Source organism: Manacus candei, unplaced genomic scaffold (assembly GCF_025592945.1).
Source record: "Manacus candei isolate 608988 ecotype Guabito, Panama unplaced genomic scaffold, ASM2559294v1 h1tg000008l, whole genome shotgun sequence".
In the NCBI taxonomy this organism is placed as follows: Eukaryota; Metazoa; Chordata; class Aves; order Passeriformes; family Pipridae; genus Manacus; species Manacus candei.
In genome coordinates this window covers 4,920,821-4,942,140 of record NW_026138056.1, presented here as the reverse complement: position 1 = coordinate 4,942,140, position 21,320 = coordinate 4,920,821, and the positions used below count along the sequence as shown (strand labels likewise).

General features: G+C 40.9%; 1 protein-coding gene across 1 annotated transcript; it reads left to right on the top strand.

Moving 5' to 3' along the window:
* Positions 1 to 4,576: 4,576 nt before the first annotated feature.
* CIDEA (cell death inducing DFFA like effector a) lies at positions 4,577 to 20,746 on the top strand. The gene is made up of 5 exons (XM_051773932.1): positions 4,577 to 4,830; positions 9,149 to 9,305; positions 9,496 to 9,642; positions 11,822 to 11,970; positions 15,092 to 20,746. Exons 1-5 carry the CDS (start codon positions 4,592 to 4,594, stop codon positions 15,222 to 15,224), a joined length of 825 nt encoding a protein of 274 aa, XP_051629892.1. The 5' UTR covers positions 4,577 to 4,591; the 3' UTR covers positions 15,225 to 20,746.
* The last annotated feature ends 574 nt before the right edge of the window (positions 20,747 to 21,320 follow it).

The window sequence follows — 21,320 nt, the reverse complement described above, 5'->3', positions numbered from 1 at the left end:
TATTGCTAAGGGATTATAAAACACATATGAAAATAGTCACAGTGTAAAAAAAAAAAAAAAAGACCTGTTAGAGTCTGAGGTCTGACTGGATATTTTGCAGAGATGGGTATAGAGGCAGGCCAGCTCTGGTCAGAAGGCATTTAGATCCTAAGTCAGGTTTAGACCCCAAATTACATCTGACAGTCACTTGACCTTGAGAGCTCTTGCAGCTTACCAAGAGCCTTTTTGTCCAGAGAGCAAAGTGCCTGGGCAGAATCTAAAAGTAGTGAGTCATAGCAATATTTTTCTCAGTCTGTTTCAATCTCTGTGTGATCCTTAAAAATTTCTTAGTGGACCTGCCTTGGAATTTGACATGCACATAAATTACTGTGTAGCATCTGCAAATCTAGTTCCTGTTTGTGCATCCCTTAAAAATGACTGATCAAATTCAGAGGTCTACACACCTCAGGCAGAAAGACATGGATTCAAATGCAGCGGGACCCTCAGGAAAGACACCCATTAAGCTTTCTGTCTATTATTGTCTTAGTCTTTATATTTTGGACAAAACCAAAGTACAATAATTGTTACTTTCAATTAAACCTTGAAAGGATGCCATATAACACATAAACTAGAGATACTCCTTATCTGAGAAGATTTTTTTAATGTAGGTGTTCAATTAATTAGTGTAACTACCAAGGAAGCATGAGCTCACAGGTCAGTTGGCGATTTAGTAGTTCTGGAATGCTGACTGCAGTCTGAAGCAATTCAAGCTCTGTTTTAAAAACCATAACACTGGTGTGCAGCCATGGGACAATTCCATGCCTGATAGCCTCTCATTTTGTGGTGAAAAGCCTCATAAAAGAAAATTCTATTGCTTATAAAATAAAAATTCATATTTCTTCTTGAATATTTTTTCTTTCCTGTGGGGAGTACCACTAAACCAATAATAAACTGTAAAGATATTAGAAGCAAAGCAAAACAAACAAACAAACAAAAGGAGTGTTTTAGATTTATTTGGATATATTTTTGATGTTGCAACTTTTGAAATGTAAAATAAAATACTTCAGATAATCTGTGGCATGATCAGAATAAATAAATATTAAGTTTCCAGTACAACATTATCTTCAATAATGAATCTCATGGGCAACATTTCTTCTTTTCGTTACTGCCGTCACACTGATGCACTCAATAAGTCAGCTTTCAGCTAAATGCTGCCCACAAATATGTGCAATTCATTCACACATCCAGTGTTGCAAAGGGAGTAAATGAGGGCAAAGCCTGACCTTCTGATTTTAATATCCCATCTAGCTATAAAACATCTACATTTAAATTTATGTTCCAAGTATTTCACACCACTGAGACATTCTTGGCAGAGTAATTTTTCTTATGTGTACAGCATTTGCCCACCCATCAGCACTGTCTTGATCTTACTGTTAAAATCGTTGAAAACAAAAAAGAACAAAATAAAAGAAAATACCCAGCCCTGAAATCTCATAATAAAGAACGGGATTTTTTCTGGGCCAGATGATTCGCTGCAGCAAAAGGTTAGTCTTTAATTCAAACAGGGCATCCAACATTGGAGTCTTTGGTAGCCACAGAATCATTTCCAGCTAATTACAGAGGATTTTAATCGGTACCAAAAAACGTTTCCAGTTTCTTCGGCACAGCCTTGCAGAGCAGCGAGATCACCTTTAGGAGGAGCCTCATCCCCTCCAGTACAGCAAACAAAACCACTCGGTGGTTCCTGCAAAGCTTTAGATATTATAACATAGTTTCATTGACAAATATTCTGAAAAAGATGGAAAACAATAAAAAGCAACCTCGTGAGAACTTTTACTCCACAGTCTTTTCTCAAAATAACCATCTGTATCTAAGCCTTCCATGACAGATGCAGGTCTAATCTGCTCTTAAAAATTTTCAGTGATGGTGCAGTAGCAGTTAACAAAAATGTTAAGAATGAACAACCAAATCTTTAACATAAACAGCCTGACAGAAATAAAACAGAACCAGAGTCAGTGGAGATAGAAATCTGCTGAGTAGTAAAAGCAGTTTAGAAGTAAATATTATTTTGAGGATGCAGTGAAGAATAGAAAGTTGGTTCTCAATCAAAGGGATGAGAAATAATTAAACTCATTTAGGGCTGGTAACAAGAGTGGCTGTAACAGAACTCAGGATCAGACTTAACCGAAAACAGGAAAAGGCAGAAAGCTGTACAGAAGGTTAGCTTTTGCAAATCTAAGTGAACCCTTCTAATCTGTTACCTTTGTTGCTAACTCTGTTCTGTAAGTACATCTGTTCACTTCTTGCACTCCCCTCTTAGGTCAAAGAAGAAAAGGTAGAGATACAATTTATTCTGCATTAATCGTTTTCATGTAATTTGTCAGTACTTTAAGAAATAAAAAGAAACTCCAAATTGATCCTTAGTGTCCTGACTTGTCATTTATGTCATTTGATCACTGGCCCAAGCAATGTCTGCATCAAACTGACCCTACATTTTCTGTTGGTAAGTGATCCCACCTAACGACAGTCACCTTAGAGGTGAAATATCTCTTAACAGATGACTTAATTCTCCTTTCCTACTGGTAAAGGCATAGAGGAAATGTTATTCCGTTTCCCTTTACAGAGTTCTCTAAGATCATTGAAGCCCCTGATTCACATCTACACCCAACCTTTCCATTTCCCAAACCACACAGCCCATATACCTGCCATGTTTTTCTGCATGACTGATCATTCCCACTTTGGGTTTGTTCCAATCTGTCAATTTTTTCTTGAAGGGGAATAAGGAAAACCTGAGTGCTCACTAATGCGAAGTTGCAAGCTAAACTACTTCTAGTGCCTCCTCCTCCTCCCTGTTAAACATGCCATATGCAGACTTTTGTTCATAGCAATATGACCCCTGTGAGGAGTGACTTAAGCAAACTTGTTTAACTTGAACTGCAGTGGAAATGTAATACATATGGAGGCAGTCACTGCACTCAGCAAAGGGACAGTGAGACAGTAGTTTAGCGAGAGGGATTAACACAGTTGCTTATTTAATTCCACCTCTAGAGTTCATTCTCTTCAACATCAGCCACATACTTTGTCCCCTGCAAAATTAATGTTTTCAGTGATGACTGAAGCAAATGTTGCTAAGTATTCTAGCCTCCTCACCTCAACCTATGGTCTATTTTCTCTCCCTGTAAATGAGTGGAGTAATTCTGCCTCTTACAGCTATTTTCTTTATACTGAATGTTATCTTGTCACTTCTGGGTTTTATGAGATCTCATTTTATTGCCCTGGCCTGCCAGATTTGTCTCGTGCTACTGTTTTATACTCTTCCTTGGTAGGTTCTGTGCACATCTCATCTGTGTGCTGTCTTGCTGCTGTTCAAAGACACTTCTTTAATGAGGTGCCCAGCTCCTAAGTCAGTGATTTTACCCATCTGATGGTCTTACTGCTGCTTGCTCAGGAAAAAAAAAAAAAAAAAAAAGGAGTATTAAGGCAGCTTGTAAAACTACAGCTAATACTCTTCTCTCCTTACAGATCAGGACAGTCTTCAAAAGGACATGTTACTCTTGTGGATCTATGTTTGTATTAGTTAAGCATCTGTGTTTGTATTAGTTACGACAACTGAGGCACTAGTGCCCGTGAGGAGCATATCCCTGCAAGACACTGTTCCTGTCTCAGAGCTGTGTCAGCCTTGCATCGGGTATGTCACCTCAGGGGGCTGCTTAGCAGTGGCTGCGCTGGTTGGATGTCTCTACAAAGACCTTTGGGAAGAGGCACGTGGCCAGAGGAAAACTAAGCTCCTGCAAGACCAAAATTTCCACCTCCTCCAGACATTTGGAGTCTCACCTGTTCAGAAAAATCCTTAGCTGATAAGGACCCCAAAAGCTGAGGACTGAAGAAGACATCCAGCAGATGTCAGCCTTCAGGCTAAAGAAACCTGGACAGTAAGAGGTACTTTGAGTGGTTCTTCCTGCCCTAAACAGGCTAGTTCGGGAAAAACAATACAGGTAACCAGATAACTAATTATTCCTGACCTTGGGGGTAACTTGAATGCTGGTGGCAAGGGCCTCTGAAGTCATTCCCTGATCAGCCGTGGCAGAGTTTCCTGGTGCAGATGCTGGCCCTAGGTCAGGCTGTTGCCCGAGAGGCAGGTTTCAATGCTCAGGGGTTTCAATGTTTTCCCTATGCAATAGTGGTTCGATAGATGTAAACAACATCCTGGCTCCAGGGCCCAAAAGAATCGTATTTGTGCTCACAGACATACATGAACAGGAAATACTGCCTTGGTACTTGTGTAGTGAACAGAAGTCGCTGCTCTCCTGCCTGTAGGAGTAACAGTAAACACCCTCACTGAAGCTACTGTAAACATTAATCCGAGCTGTAAGCTTATTCACAGGCTCTAAAATCAGAAGCTGAGATACTTAATCTGTTGATTTGCTCTAATGCTCTAATGCTCTGTTACTATATTAGCTGTAGCTAGCCAGAATGTAGCATGCACCTCCGATACACACCGAACAAAATCCTTCTCGCTCCTTTCCCAGGTAAATTATAAAGCACCTGAAAAAATACTCCTTCCCAAAGTGCGCTACCTCGCACCTGTTCCTGCATCCCCGCCGCTGGCGCCATGGTGCTGTGGACAAGCGTTAAGCCCAGCCGGGATTGTCTGGGCAGTGCTCCCTCTTCCCAGGGCACGGCTCCCACTGCCCCCGGAGTGAGGGAGGGCAGGAAGAGCCGGGACCAGGAGGGGCCACCTCCACCCGGAGGAGGAGCCCCGCCCGCTACACTTAAGCACCGTGACCAGCGCTGCCCCGCGGCCGGACCGGCCATGGAGGTGGCGTGGGATTTCGTGATATCGCTGCTGCGGTGAGTGCGGGGATACCCACACCCCTTCTCCATCCCCGCTTCCCACGCTGATCCCGGCGACGGGTCTGGCTGCCGGGGGATGCCCAATCTGAACAGCTCTCTGTCGGCTCTAGCGCTTCGGGAGCAAAGGGCGCACTGGGAGCGCGGTGCGAGGGCGGCCAAGGCGGGCGGGGCTCCTGGGGGATTAAACCTGATGGGCCCTGAGTGGGAGAAACAAGTCGGGACGCTCTCGCAGCCCTGCAATCCTTCTTTAGGAAGAAGTCTTGACAGAGAGAGTGATTGGGCATTGGAATGGGCTCCCCGCGGAGGTGGTGGGGTCATCGTCCCTGGAAGGTGTTTAGGAAAAGGCTGGATGTGGCACTCAGCGCCATGGTCTAGTAGACAGGGTGTTAAGTAAAAGGCTGGACTCGATGATCTCAGAGGTCTTTTCTAACCTTGATTCTGTGATCCTGGCTGAAATTCTGCTGAGGGAAGCGCAAGTAGGAGCCTTTCAGTTTAAACTGCCTGCTGAGGCGCAACGACCGGATGCGCTCACATCCCGGCATCCGAGCCTGCCGCCTGTGTGCCAGGAACTGGCGAGTCAGGAGCGGAGCCTCCATGTAGCCGGGAGCCGCTTGTACTCGGTGACATGACCACAACCCCTGGCCTCCGCTAGCGTTCCAGGCGTGTCAGCCACATCCATGGAGGTACAGTTCTGTACACTACCCAAAAATGCATCCGCTGCCACCTGCGGTTCTGGTATCTCCACAGCTCTTGTTTAATTAGGGAGACCATGGCTGCAATCTAGTTGAACCTTAAGTCTCCTGACTAATTTCTGACCCTTTCCTTATTTTTTTTTTTTACTTCACTGTTCCTGACGTTGCCATTTGCCAGTGAACCCTAACCTAAAAAGCAAACTGTGCCATATCCTGGAACCACTTGTGTTGTGCAACATTGATTTTTATGAGTGAGATTCTTATACAAACATATGGGGCATGTTGCAACCAAGGGTAAATAGTGAAATATGTGTGCAGGGCTCAAGGCAGGCTTTTAATCCCTGGATTCTCCTAGAAAAATGAATTAATCTCTTCCACCAGTTTTGACATTACAGTGAATGCTTGTAGCAGTATCTGTGAGTCCCTCTTTAGCAGGTTGTAGTTATCCAAAACAAACTAGGTAAGATGCTAGATTTTGAAGATATTTGATCTTTCAGTTAAAAATGTATTTTTGTTTTCCACAGATATAGGATTTCTCTTCTTTTAGGGAAGAGCTAGGACTTGATTCTTTTAACTTTAAAGAATAATAAAAATATATGTATAAAAATAAAAAAAATGTGTATCTAACATGTCACTCGACTTTATAATGAAACCAACTATACCTTAGTTTCTTTCCACCACTTGTTTCTTGACTTAGCTTGATCAGGTTTTAATAGGAAATTATTTTTGGTAACTCCAGTCTAGCAGAGGAATTCCCTGCATCAGGAATTGGTTTGTCTGGGTTTTGAGGACAGCTGAAACAAGAAGGGATCTTTCTAGGAGCCCTGAGTGTAGGCTGGCCTATTTGAGTCTGCAGTCCAGGAAAGAGAGTGGCACACCAAACAAACAAACAAACAAAAAACCCAAACACAAACCCAAGCTTTCAGGAATTGACCCAGAAACGGAAGAGTTCACATTCTGTTTATCTGGCTTTATTTAATCATACTGGCTTTTGTCTCCTAATACTTCTCATTAGCTGAAACCTCAGCCTGCCCTAAAGCTCACATTCACTGCTTCATAAGTAGCCTTAGTTTAAAGATGATATTGACAGGTTTGATCAAAATGTAAGTGTAATATCTTCAATGTTAAATAAATTCTTAAGACTTCGACTCCTGTTCAGTCACTGTCTGGTGGAGACAATGAAAGTCCTGGTTTATTAATCTGATTAGTTTGGGGGTTTGTCTCTGACTATTTAAATCTGATAGAATTAGGCAGCAGTGTGAGGTGATTGATCTTGAACCCTTTAGGAACTTCTGCTCAGAGCTTTAACATATGGCTTGCATAGTGGGTTGTGGTAATGCCTGAGGTGAACCCTGTTAGCTTGAGTTCTGCCATGAGCTGTGCCCCTAACACTTTTCATTCTGTACTGGCATGTGTGTTTTGGCTGTTTACCTTATGCTTTGTCTTTTGTGAATGACAACTTGGCTTAAGTAATGGGAAAGCAAACTTTTCAATGGGTCTGGTATTGACTGTCCCTAAAAAAAAAAAAAAAAAAATTGGCGGTACTGTCATATACATCACTCAAGTAACTATTCTAGATACAGATTTTCAAATGTGTAAGAGGGAATGAGATGTAACTAGCTGTGAAAGCTCTTGAAACCTGAGTGCTGCATTTTCTAACATCAGGGTGCCCTGTGGTGTCCCCAGCCCCAAGGCAGATGAGCAGGCTTCCTGTCTGAGGAAGAGACTCAGTGATTCAGAATGCAAGCTGCCCACAGACCAGTGGGGTGATGGGGGGACTATTAACTTAGTCAGCAACGAGATTGACAAACACCCTGTCCTAGCAGGCTTCCCTTCTGTGGAGCTTCAATGCCCTTGTCAGTGCTACTGTCACTTTGTCCTCCTCCCTGGTCTTGACCCTTCTCCAGAGGAATAGTGCTTATTAGCTCTTTAATTTGAAACAATGCTTGTTTCCTGAAAGCCATGCCGACTGCTCATCCTCACCAGCTTTGTTACAGGAAGGGGAGAGATTTACATCAACCATGTGTATATATATGTCAAATGTTGAAAGCTAGGGACTTAGTGTATAGACAGCACTACTAAGAAGATGTTAGCATAAGCTAGAACAAAACTGTTGAACGTTCTCATTCTCCTCCTTTGAAAAAATTAAGCTCCAATAATGCCAAAGAATTTTTGAAGAAGGGAAATTTTGGTGTAAAAAGGAAAGGCAGTAGCCTGAACAGTGACTCAGAATGAGAGCAGGAAATAAATTATTTGCTGAAATGTGAATCTGTTCAGTTACAAAAATTGCCTTCTGTGCATTCAAAAAATATGCTTAAAGACCAGATAAGAGGTTTGGAAAGGATAGTTAGTCTCCGGGGTCGATGTGAATTTTTGAAAAAGATGTGACTGGGACGTTATTAGTTGAGTAACTTTACACCATTCCATTGCTGTTCTAGGAATTCCTGTATTCACTCTTTGGCTGCAGAAAAAGGCTGCCAGTTCACCCCTTTACCTTCAGTGAAAGTGTCTGAGAATAGATTTTCCTACATAAAGTTGACCTTTTACACCTGTGTGGGAGAACAAAATGGGGATGCATCCCTTTCCCATCCCTGAGCAATTCAGTATTAAGGAGCAAAGGAGATAAAGTCCAGGGGTGTGGCAGGCAAAATATTGTCTCCCTTTAAAAGATGTAGAGATCAATCCTTTCTTTCCAGGTGTCAGGCAGAGCATCGTTTTTGGCAAGCTGATTACTGAATTAGCCAACGGCACTTGGCAAAAGAAGTGGCACTAAATATAGATGAGAGCAGGTCTGTACCTTGTTGTGGGACTAGGCAGTTACCAGTGTTGTGTGCTTGGTTTACCAAAGGTAAGCAGTCACTATTAAAGCATGCAATTGCCCAGAAAATCTAAAACATCTTTCTAAAAGTGTTTGAATTTTTCCAGCCTCTCTGGCAACAACCTGCTCCAACACCATGTATTTATGTACTTGGATCTTAACTTTCATTTCATTTGACTCCTTCTGATACATTAGGGCACAAACAAGTCTTAGTTTGTGTTTTTCAAAACTCAAGTTTTATAGGCTGTAGATATAATTTACAAGATAAAGGCCTTGGCTGTTTGTAAGTCAAGCATAACTATATTGAAAAGCTCCACTTGCATTCTGACAGTAGGTGTTTTGAATATGGGTAATATGTTCAGTCTTCCTAAAGGAAACTCCTATCTTAACACATAAGGTTACTTTCAACTAATTATTTATCTCACTGCAGGTTTATCTTGCAGGTAAAAAGAATAATCTAAGTGACTGAATGCAGTAAGAGCTGCTGCCTTTTTAATTCAGTATTAAAACCCATCAGCTTCACTGCGACTGTGGCCTTGATGTCAGCTGAGCTAGAGGTGGCCCACATCTGCTTAAAATTGTTTTAAAGTGCTTCCAAATGCCATGGGCAAAAGAGAAATATTCAGAGACATATCTGTAGGGCTGTGTAGTACTCAGCTTTGAAAGGAAGCTCCACTGGTCTAAGGTGATCTGTGAATTACTCGTATAATGTGATTATGTCATTGAACTCAACAGTCCTCCTCCTTCTGACACAACTTGACATGACTGTTTTTTTATAACTGTGTTGAATTTTTGTTTGTCTTAGATCTTTGATATCCATGGGAGCATCTGTAGGAGCCATAACAAAACAGGCCCTGTTCCCTCCTCTGGTGCCTGCAGGGCGACCTTTCCGTGTGTCCAATGCCTCCCGAAGCAGGAGGAAAGGAATTGTTGCAAGCAGTCTGCAAGAGCTCATCAGCAAGGTATAGCAAACAGCCCCACTCTGACTGAAACTTACAGTGAAATACAGTGTCCCAGAAAGAAAAACCACAGACTTTTTCTTCTAAAAACCATTACTGGGGAAGTTTGGGAGACTGTGTCAAATAAACAAATCTTAATATGAAATGATAGGCTCTCTTTAGAATGCTAAAATGTACTGATTTTTTTTTTCAGACTTTAGATTCCTTCTTTATATCTGCTAGAAAAATTACTCTGGTTTTAGAGGAAGATGGCACAGTTGTGGACACAGAAGAGTTTTTCAAGTCCCTGGATGATAATACACACTTCATAGTTCTAGAAAAAGGACAGAAATGGGCACCAGTAAGTGTTGACTTCTTCTCTCTCACTTGAGTAGAAGTGGATGGAAGAATGTTTGTGGCTGCTAAAATTGTTGGAAAGAGGGCAGAAGAGGAAGAAAAATTACCCCAAAGAAGTCAAGGTATCAACTCCTTGTTGAGCCTTCCTGGGTGAAAAATCAAGTCCATATTTTTTATTTTCCCTTGTTTGGACATATTCTGTTGGCAAAGATCTACAAGGAATTGAAATAAAACATTACAACTGAAAAGAATCGAAGGGAAAATACCCTGCTTTTAGAGAAATAACTTTGTTCTTTACTTACTTTTTGTAACATAAAGAAAATTAGGACCTTGTATTTTTTAACTTCATGGAGTAAATGTCCTTAAAAACTAGCTTTTAAAGCATAAAAAATGGCCAAATTAAGCAATGTAAAGCAAACTCTGTCTTGTGAATGTAGTAGTAATTTAGTGAAGTTTAGAAAAATGCTTGTGTTTAATTTTACAAATAGCTAAAAGCTGGCATTAGAACCTTGTGTTAGTCTACATGCTTCAAGATGTTTTAAGAACTATTGAAGCTCGCTAGCTTTGGCCTTCTAATCACATCAATTCAATGTCCAATTAGTGGTTTTGTGGGGAAATAGTCATCTGTACATTAATAACATAGTCAAACTCCTAACTGTCTTTCCTTTACATGGTTGTTGCTAGAAAGCTAGCATCATTTTTTCTACCAGGTGCAGAGCTACCTGTGGAGCTGTAAGCAGACATACCATTTGTATGTTTGTACACATATGGCTTAATTCTGTGGCCCTGTTTTCTCAGTCTCCTGCTGCAGTGTGGGCAGTCTGGACATTTTTCCCCAGGATATCTCACTGGCTTATCAACCTGCTGCATCTGGGCCATGAGCTCCAAGGGCAAAAAAGAAGTTGTAGCCAGGGTGTGATTCCACCTTGCTCCTTTCCCCTCTATCCTGTCTGGCATGGCAGCAGCACAAGTTTGAATGCAGCCCCTCTTCAGTATGTGCTGAGTGACAGCAGAAGGACCACTTCAGCTTCACAAATATCTAGAGTGCAGCACCAGCTCTATTATGCTTTAACCAAATATTCTGGACGCCAATAGGGAGGGTCTAGGAGGGGACATGCTACCAAGTACTTCTACATATTCCAAAGCTGTTGTTGATAGGGGACCCTGTTGCTGGAGTTTGGAGGCTATCAAAGTAAAACAGGCATAAAACTGCTGGCTAATGATATACTGCTGTGTTTAACTTTGTCTGACTTATCATGACACTGTCTGAGAGCTGGGGTGACAAGTACAAAAAAGCCCGGTCTTACGCAACTTTATTGCTTCATTTAGCATGCAAAAAACAACCTGACAGCTGCCAGGCCATTAACCTTGAGTGGAATGTGCTGAGCAGAGGATCCTGTGTATCCACTAGATGTCTCTGTAAATATGGATTCTCTTTACTATTTTCTTTTTGTTTTTCCTTTCTTGAAGCACACTGTCAGCCCTGCAGCAGACAAGGGCTGCTTTCAATAAAGGAGGCTGGATTTAAGGTGGAAGACGACTTTCCACGCTCCTTCTCCCTTGATTTTTCTCTTAAAAACTCATTACTAAACCCTAGGCTTAATCAGCAGTGGTTCCCTCCCTGTGTTTCTTTTTAGTAGAAAGAAAAAGAGGTATTATGAGCCAGGGTTTGATATGAGGACATAACTTTTCACATATGATATTTTTGTAGCTGTCTCTAAGAGAGCTCATCAATACTGTCTTCCTCCCTAAACAGAACGTCATCCTGGTTATTTAGTGGCCTGCTTCAGTGTAGACTCACTGTGCTGCCTCAGATAGCAACTGGAAAGTACCAGGATAAATAAGTAGTAGGAACACTGTTCAGTGTCATTACCTGTGGCTTCAGTATACACTGAAGAAGCTCTACTACAGAAAAGAAATATTCAGGAAGTGTTATGTCACTTGAACTTCTGTGTCCTTTTGGAATAGCTTCAAAATCCTGGTCAGGACTTGAACAAAATTACATAAAATACATATTTGCTTTTCTTTGTGCTAATGTTTTCAATTCTAGTTTAGAATTGACCAAGAGCTAACCCTAAGACTGGAGCAAGCAAAGCTTCTTCTGAAGAGCTGCATTGTTCACAATTTTCTTGCTGTAGTTTCCTGCATCGTGGTACAAACTGTCTCTCTTTCTTTTAAATTAGACAAGAAATGGAGTAGCTAACATCACATTTGATCTGTACAAGCTGAACCCTAAGGATTTTATTGGCTGCTTAAACATCAAGGCGACCTTCTATGAGATCTACTCTGTCTCATGGGATATCAAATTCATGGGAGCAAAAAGTGTATTGCGGTAAGTATGTTGCCACTACTGATCAGGTGTATGCGTTAATATAAAATCTGTGTTTGCTACTGGTTCTGTGAAGCAGGTGCGTTTATAAAGTTAGTATTATTAAAGTTAGTTTTATTATTTCTTACATACTGGCCAATATGCTGAATCTTCCTTTAAAAGGTGCATAGCTGATTTGTAAAAACTTCCTATAGCTTTTTATGGTGGAATCTTAAATTTCTCCCAAGGCCAAAATCTTATCAGCTTGTATGTACTGCAAGGCTGTAAGTGTAATCTCTTTGTTTTGCTGAGAGAATTTCCCCAAACTCCTTTCACTTGTTTGAAGAATGCAGAAGGCTGAGGAAGAAGCTCTTTGAAGGGAGGACTTCCAGGGAATGAAATGAGAGGAATTTGAGATCTAGTGTTAAAGCTTGCTTGGACTTTGCGATTACTGTCTGCCAAATTCACCAGCTGAGCTACATAGAGGCAAAGGAAAATGGAAGAGATATGACACTATCTTAATGTGAATTTGTCATCTGTAATAAGACACTGACCTCACTATTCTTAAACCAAGTGTTCTGGAGGCAGACTAATGGAGCTTATCAAGGACCACTATCTTCTGCAGGAGTAGTCTGTGGTGGGTTGAATTTGGTAGAACTGGCTGTTGGGAAATGCTGTCTTATTCAGGGGCAAAATAATGCCTCTCTTGTCCACGGTTTGCAATGAGTTAAAACTTGGTGCCTTGTCAAAACTGCATCCTACCCTGGTTCAAGAAGATTCCTGAATTCAGGTACCTTCTTCACAGAAGTGACATACTTTGACAGTTTTTTAAGCTGCAGCCCTGAATTTCTCTATGTGACTTTTCAAATTTTGGTTGATACACAATGGTGTAGCATTGCTGCATTTTATTACTCGAGGATAGATCTGACGACGGAAATATATGTCATAAGCAAAGTTTTCACTTCCCCTGAGTGACAAGTAGTCCTCAGTTTGAAATCTTTAAGTATTCCCTCCTCTCTTGATGCAGGTATGCTAATTAGCATTGTAATGCTAATCCTGTTCCAGGTCTTTCAGTCTGACTGACCTCTCCCACTCTACTTGGGGGGTCCCTTGCTTAATCTTTCAGGCTACAGCTGGTGAGACTGGTATCTCTGGTCAGACTGCAGCAATGATCCAGCTACAGGCTACACCCACCTGTAACACTGGCTTTGTTAGGGTTTCTTCAAAGCAAAGGTTTGCCCTTGGACAGCTGCACTCCTCTAGTTCCTATGTTTGTCAAGTTTTCTGAGCCAAAACAAACTCTAATCTCTGGCTGCCTGCTATGGAGCTGAGTATCAGCACTGGAACTTGTGCTGCTAAGGAGAGTTTGAAATGACAATTCTGCCTCCCTGCCAAGACAGGGCAGCTGCTGAGAAAGGAGTGGTGCTGGCAACAGCTGAAGTAGCTGTGGAGTTCTTCTGGAAGCACTGTTATTTTACACAGTTGAGCTGTACGGGAAGTGCCAGTGGCAAGGTGAGAAAAGGGTCTGCCAGCAAAGAACAGGGGTGACAGAAGAGATAACCTTGGTACCCTTGAACACAAGACTGCTACGGCCTGTCTTGGCCTGCTGTTTAAATAGGAGACAGATGATGTTAGGTCCCTCTGCTAATGAGTTCCAGATTGCTAATTTTGATGCCCTGAGTCCACTTGCAGAGTGTGAAGGGAGAGGACTTAAAAAATCTACAGTTGTTCATGGGTGGGAGGGACTGGAAGCCTGCCAGATCTGATTAGTGCATTTCCCCTAATGGTGTCTCCCTGCAGTGTCCAACTGAAGGATCAAATGTCCAGTTCAACAAATAACTTGCTCCATGGCTTAAGTGGCAACTGCTCTTGTGTGCAAGTGACACACTGCAGCTGCTCAACAGTTCAGTACCAGATGCAGCTTTCCTTATGACTGTAAAGCTCTTTGGCCTGTGTGATGGAGGAAGAACATGCTGAAATGGCTCATTTCAGGGAAGCACAAATAAGTATACAGTGTTCTTGAAAGGCTTCCCAGGCTATAAGTACAGGGTATTCTAATCTTCTGAAGCACTGGATTTTGACTGCAAACCTTTCATCACAGTGGGGAAAAATGAATTTGAAGGAAGAAGACTTTGTCTTTTCTGCTGAAGATCAAAGGACAAGTGAATAGCAGCAGAGGGTTCATGTTTTCTCAGACAGGAATTCAGAAAATCTTCCCCCCTTTTTTTGCAGAAGAGGAAGGCTAGTCTGGTTGCTGCATCTTCAGAAACCGATCCCATTCCAGGTTTGGAATGGCTCCAGTTCTTGTGTATCTCTTCCCCAGTGCCTCAGCCTCATACTTGTGAGGGCCTACTTAACTTCTGGGGGATGAGACTCCAATATAGCTCTTAGTACTGATATCCCCATTGTTTCTTGGAGAATGGAAGGAAGATGCACCTACAACTAAGACGAATTAACAACCATTCAAATATGACTATTTCTATTCCCCTGTGATACAGTGGTGATCCACAGTTTATATTGTAGACCTACAATGCTTACCTGATATTAGCTTATGGACCTGCACTGATTCTTACACAGTATTATATATTTGAATGATGATACTTATTTAATCTTTTAAAAATAGAATAGCTGTGAACAGAGAATTCTTAAGACTTGTAGCTTGGACAGCCTTACTTCATCTGGCTTCACCCAGTTTTGCTGTTGGGCATCCATTGTAATGTGATTGTTCAGCTCCATATCTAATCAAGTTTGATCTGTGGCTTGGAGATACATGAAGGATTGCATAAATGACCTAAAGGAGAGACATGAGGTGGATTTATGTTGCAGAAGTGCTGTGGGGCTCCCAGGCAAAGTTGTCTTCTGTGGTGTTCTGGTAGTTTGAGTAGTGGCTTTGCAGAAGCCTTGTAAATGTCTAGCAGGATGACAGCCTGCTTTGTTAAATGTGTTTTCCAGTTGGCAGAATGAACTAGTTTTTGTCAATCAAGTATTTTTTCTAAAGAAGGTATAAAAATGACCAGCTGCTCAGAAGTGAGAAGGAATGAGAGTTTTTAAAAATATCAACTTGACTCATAAAGGTGGTGTGGGTGGAAAGGGGTAATGTCATCTTGCTGGTGATTTTTTCTTAAATAAATGGCTTTTCTTCTAGGAAAGTGCTTCAGCTAATATCCCATGCAGCACAAATAGCTGGACAGTTTCTTCTCTACACTGGAACGTTTTTGTTGCAGTTGATGGGTGAATATGATGAAGATGACATGTGTACAAGATCAAGGCGGGAGTAGTGAACACAGCTGCACCTCTGATATTGGATCCTTTTGCTTAAAGGCATTCTCTTGCCCAGTTTTGATTGTAATAATGTTATAGTAGGGGGATGTCCACTAATGTGAACATTTTTCCCATTTGGGAATGCTTGTAGGCCTTAGTCATAAAATAAGTGTTTGATGTTCACAGGCTCTTAACAGCTCAAAAGGTGGGTGCCTAACATCTGAGAGCTTTGCAGAAGGAGAGAGGGCAGGTTTTTGCCCCAACAACTCAAAATGGAGAATAAGTATATTTGGAAACTTGCATGATTTGTAACCAGTGGAGTATTTTTTGCACCAATCAAAACATGGTTTTGTTGTTTTGTGGTTTTTTTCATGGCTGTCTACTTGCATTCTGAACAGACTAGGCTGTAAGGTGAGGGCAAGGGGACTCTGTTTTTTTTAATTTGTTTGTTTGTTTTAATCCTTAACAGTGCTGGTATTAGTGTCAAACTGGCATTGAGGTACAACAAGGTGAAGTGTACTTATTTACTCCTGCTAACAATGGAACTATATAATACAACTTCAGTCCTAGTTCAGTGACTGACTACTCTCATGAAATCTAATTGGAGATTGTGCAACTACTAAGCAGAAGCTTAAAATTTAGCCTTACTTCCCTTAAACAAGTAAAAAATAAAAACATTGCATTATAGCTCTTAATATTTTTCTTCAAATCTTCAGGAAGTTCATATTATTATGCCTCATACCAGTTGAAGAACCTGATGTATTTCTTTAATGAATGTCATGTCCAGTTCTGCCTGAGTATTGAATAATCTGCCATGTTTTCATAAATATGTCTTCTAAGTAACCTGCTGCAGCTTCTTTCAGGGGTTAAACCATCACTTCTATAGTTTTCACTGTTCAGTTACAAGATGACACTACTTCTCAATATGTGCTTGAGGTACATGTAAGAGATGCTGCATATTTTGATGCCCTGTGTTTAAGGGAGAGCAGTAGGATACTATCTAGTCTTGCATAACATAAATGTATGCTCTAAAATGAATATTTGCAGTATTATAGTCTCCCAAGACAAGCTGTATTAAAGAGCAAAGTAATGTTTACTGAACTGTTAGTATGACCAGATTTTAGCAAGCTTTTCCTCAACAGCGTAAAAAATCGGAAAATGATTAGCCTTAGGCATCTTGTATCAAAATGCAAAGTCACATTGGTGAAGGGAAAAAGCCCAACTTTCACTGTTTGTAAGTGTGGCTTTTGAGGGTTTTTTTTCCTTGCTCACGAAAAATTTTAGTAAGACTAAAACCTGTTAAGGAAACAGTAAAAATAGAGGTAAATGTGTCTGATATGACAGTAGATTCCACCTAGTAAGAGAAGCTCTGGTGCAGAGAGAACAAGCGGGGCAGGGGAAGAAAGCAGTGGGAGTGAAAGGGAGAAGACCACTATGGAGCCCACAGTGCTTGCCATGCCACTGAGACAGGAATCCATTAACTACATACATCAATTGCATTGATCAGTTGGAAGAAAATCTAATCTGCTAAAAGAGAAGCAGGAGGATGGAAAAGATGAAGCATCATGGTTGATGGGATCCATTCTGAGCTGTCAGCTGGTTCTGTTCACTTCAAGTGTCACTAACATGGGAATATTGCTCACCTTCATATGCTTATTTTTGCCTTCCCATTATGGATGTGGCTTAGCCAGACCTTTCGAATCATTGCACTTTCAAATCACTGTTGTGATGAAAAGCAGCCTAAATCCAAATGTTAAAGGGACTGATGGACACAACTTTGGTGGGTCTCTGCCTGTCTCTTCAGTAATGGTAGTACAAATAAGTAGACAGCTAAGAAAAACCTTGGGGTTTTTTCCTGATTTCTGTTTCCCATCTACTTCTGAGTGTTTGCTGGAGGAGGAGAGAGGGCATACTGCTCAGATAAGAGGAGGACTCTCTCCTAGTTTCCCACAGGGAAGAATCCCTGTAGCTTGCTGCACTGTCATGTGTCCTTCAAAAGAAAACAATAAACTATTCTGGGAGTAATGAGAAAGAGATTTTATTAAAATGGAAGCTTTATACTTTATTGTTCTTAACACCCCCTGCACAGATGATTGTTGCCATGTTAACTGCTGGCTCTCCCTGTCAAGGAATTGCATTTAACTGACTTTGCAAGGACTTTGTAATTAACTTTTTTCAGCTTTTAAGGACCACTTATTCTATTAAAACAAACACATTTCTTGAAAGTAAATTCTATGAAATGCTTCTAAGAATATTTATGTCGCTAATGGTGGGAGCACCAACACTAAAAAAAATAAAATAAAACCAACTTGTATAGTTCATTATTGCTTTTTTTAAGTTGCTTCTTCAACATCTGTAATACAAAAGCTTTTGCAAGTCTGAACTGTGCAGGCCTCAAATTCCAGTCTTCTATAGCCAGAGGCAATTGTTACAGAACTAACATTCCATAGTTTCCAATGACACTACCTGGGAACCTAACAGTGATCTGAAATGCCAACTTTTTATGAGTATGCAATGTTTTTAAGCAGTTGCTGCTTTGACAGCTTAAACTGTCAAAACTTGAGCTGCTGAAGGTCATATGAGAAGCAGTCTCCATCTCAGAGCACCTCCCTCGAAAGCAAAATGCAAACTGCTGAACCAAATAACTCAGCTTTGATATTTTCTCAAAATGGGAGAAGTGTCTTGGAAGTTGTGTCTAAAATTCTTTCATTGCTTCTTTCACAGGCTTAGTATTTGGGGGATGATATTTGCTACTGTACCAACTTCCTTCCAGAAAGTTTTGGCTTTGGGTCAAACTGGGCAAGTTTGTCATTCTCTGAGTTGGAGCCAGTTTGATTGTTTTTTGGTTTTTTTTACAGACTGCTTAGGAAGCATAACTTTTACTTCAGGTGTATATGATACACAGCAAAGAAAACCTTCAGCTCTATCTACCTTTCAGAAAATTATATACAACTGTTGTACAATATCTAGCAACACTTAAAAACCTAAAAGCACAGGCTCTTAAAGGCAGATATGTAGAGCTAAAGCTAGATTTTCTACCTGATGTTTTTAGCTTTAGTTTTTCTTTCCATAAACTCAGTTAACCTGCACTTGTGACTGTTGCAAACAAGGCTGGTAGCAGTGACACGTAGAAGGTGTGAAACACATTTACTGCCTCATTGCTTTCACTGACCCTTTTTGCCTGTTGCTTTGCATCACTTACTAACAATGCACCAAGTCATACTCTCTAGTTACCAAAAAAGGAATTTTCACTGAAGTACATGATCTTGTTGACTCAGGCACTGTTCATGTTCTGCAGGCAAAACAAAGTTGCTCTCTTCATGACCAGAATGAAGAATCTAGTAGCTTTTTTGTCTACATAATTTATCATTACTTCATTTCCTTCCTTTCATAAACCCATGAAGTTGTTGCTTTCTTGTACCTTCCGATTCTTTCAGGAGAAACAGGATTACAAGCTCTTCAGTCCAGGGAGAGAGGAAAAAACAGGGTCTAAATTCCTTAGATCATTTGGAATATGCTCTAGGAAACATCCTGCTGCACCCCTTCCCTATCATTCATTTCCAGAGAAGAGAAGGGTAAAGAAAGGAAAGTAGGACTTTGAGCTGAAAGTTTTTTCAGTGAAGTGAGTAGAGAGGTAGGTGTTCATTATTTTGGAAGTGTTGGAAATTCTGTATATTAACTGTGAAGATGCTAATTTGTAACTGACTAAAATTACAACTTCTAAATCATTTCAGTATGTGTCTTCCTGAGATAGCACTTGAACTAAGGGCACAAGCTTCTTCAGTAAAAGTAAAAGTAGAGTTTAAAGCCAAGGTATAAAGTATAGTTTTTACTTGATTCCTCAAGTTTTACAAGAGGTCTTAATGTAAATAACATGCCACTTCAATTATATACCCTTGTGGGGCTTAGAGTTTATCACTGCTTTCTCTACCTTACATCATCATATATGCAGTTAAGATATTTTAAGCATGAGGAATGTTGTTTTGCTAAAGGAAAATACAGTATTTTACCACTTCACAATTTTCAAGCCCAATAGTTTAGCTTTCTATGAAAATTGAGATGGGTGAAAATTGTGACACTGATGGCAATATTTTCTGCTATATGGTGCCAATTTTAAGAAACACTGTCTGTGAATAAATAAAATCACATGGTGGCACTGGATGTTGTCTCTATTCATTTCCATAATAACTTATTCCTGAAATAATCATGAATGTTAGTGAATCTATGGTCTGGCAGTTTCCAAAAGCTAGACTGTGGCAGTGAAGTAACTGGATACTATTATGTGGCTCTGAACTCTTTACTTTCTACTGCTGACTCACTTTCTGGCCTCAGAGAAACTGTGCAAACTGTGTTTCCTTTCATACAAAAAGAATGCTTTCTTCCATCTTTTACAAAAGTTGCAAAAGACTAGAAAGTACTGAGGACAGGAGATAGAAGGGTTCAGTGATCTCTGGTGTTCACTAAACACAGTTAGGATTAAGGACCTCTTTTAATAATGCCTCACAAAAACTCCCTGCAGTCATTTACCTACAGATAGAGTAGCAGACATTTGATTGCAGGGGAAAAACTAATTTAGTTTAGTGAAATATCGTATTTGTCAAGTTCAGGATTAGATGAAGCTTGAGGAGGAATAGCATGCAAGTGTCATTTGTCTAGTGCTCTTCTATCTAACTTAAGGGGCAGTTTTGCAGAATTTGACTAACGGGCAGTTCCCCTCTTGTGGGAGAAACAGGTCTGATTTCTTGCTGTGGAAAAGCACAAAATAGAACTGTATTTGGTTTAGCGGCAAGGCTTTGGCAGTGAGAAGTGGAGGGATCCTGTGGGCGTGGCCTCTGTGTAGTACAGAGCTGCTTCCAAAATGAACCAACAATTGCTCAAAGCTGAGCACTTCAAACCAGTTCGTGGTGTCTCTGTGAAAACATATTTAAGACAGCATGAAAAATTCTGTGCAACAGCTGTGAGAAAGAAGTGAAAAAAATGTAAGAGATAACCCGCAGACATCAGGGTCAGAAAAGAAGGGAGAGGAAGTGCTATAAGTGCCAGACAGAGCTTCCCCTGTAGTCTGTGGAGAAACATGCTGGAGAAGATATCCACCCAGCCCATTGAGGGCCCCCTCCCACAGCAGGTGGACATGCCATGAAGGAAGCTGCAGCCTGTGGAGACCCCATGCCTGAGCAATTTTTCTGGCAGGAGCTGTGGCCAATGGGGGATCCACACTGGAGCAGTCTATTCTGAAGGACTGCACCCTGTGAAAGGGACCCACACTGGAGCATTTTGTGAAGGACTGTATCCTGTGGAAGGGGCCCACACTGGAGCAGAGGAAAAGCGTGAGAAGGAAGGAACAGCAGAGAGGAACTGTTGCGGGCTGACCATGACCCCCAGTCTGCACGAACAGGGAGAGGAGGTGGAAGAGTTGGGAATGAAGGAGTGAAGTTGGGCTTGGGAAGAGAGTGGAGGGTGGGGAAGGTGTTTTTAGTTTTGTCGTTCTTTCTCACCATCCTACTCTATTTCTAGTTGAAAATAAATGAATCTTCCCTGAGTTGTGTCTGTTTTGCTGGTGTCAGCGATTGGCGAGGGATCTCCCTGTCTTTATCTGGACCCACAAACTTTTTCATCTTGTTTTCTCCCCATTTCCTGTTCAGGGGATAAAGTGAGAGATCAGCTGGTAGGTGCCTGGCAGACAGACAAGTTTAACATACCACAAGCACATCACTCCAGATGTAAGAATAAGCAAAAAACCCAAGCTATCTGTGCTATCAGTGACCAGTAAAATTGGAAGCAAATCTTTTGGAGTGGAGTGTTTTCTGAATGGGTTTTCACAGCAATGTTTGCAGAAAAAAAATCCAGTCATACACAGGACAAGGTTAATATTTTCAGTTTATTAACCTCATGCTCAAGCATGGATTTTTTAAGGTCATCCATCAGTCTAAATCATTCATAGTAGGCCTAACTCCTAATGTGTTCTTGGTGAGGAATATTTATTAATAAGTATCAATTATCACTTGAAAAAGAACTTTGAAACAGTGCTCTTAGTTGTTTCATAAAGCAACTAATGAAATGGAACACTAGAAAAGAAATATGTCTTAATAGACTCCAGAATCAGGATAATACAT

Excerpts from the sequence above, each read along its gene's own strand:
- CIDEA (XM_051773932.1), top strand. The coding sequence starts at position 4,592 with ATGGTGCTGTGGACAAGCGTTAAGCCCAGCCGGGATTGTCTGGGCAGT. Across the intron at positions 4,831-9,148 it reads TTCGTGATATCGCTGCTGCG|ATCTTTGATATCCATGGGAG; the intron begins GTGAGTGCGGGG and ends TGTTTGTCTTAG. Across the intron at positions 11,971-15,091 it reads GGAGCAAAAAGTGTATTGCG|GAAAGTGCTTCAGCTAATAT; the intron begins GTAAGTATGTTG and ends CTTTTCTTCTAG.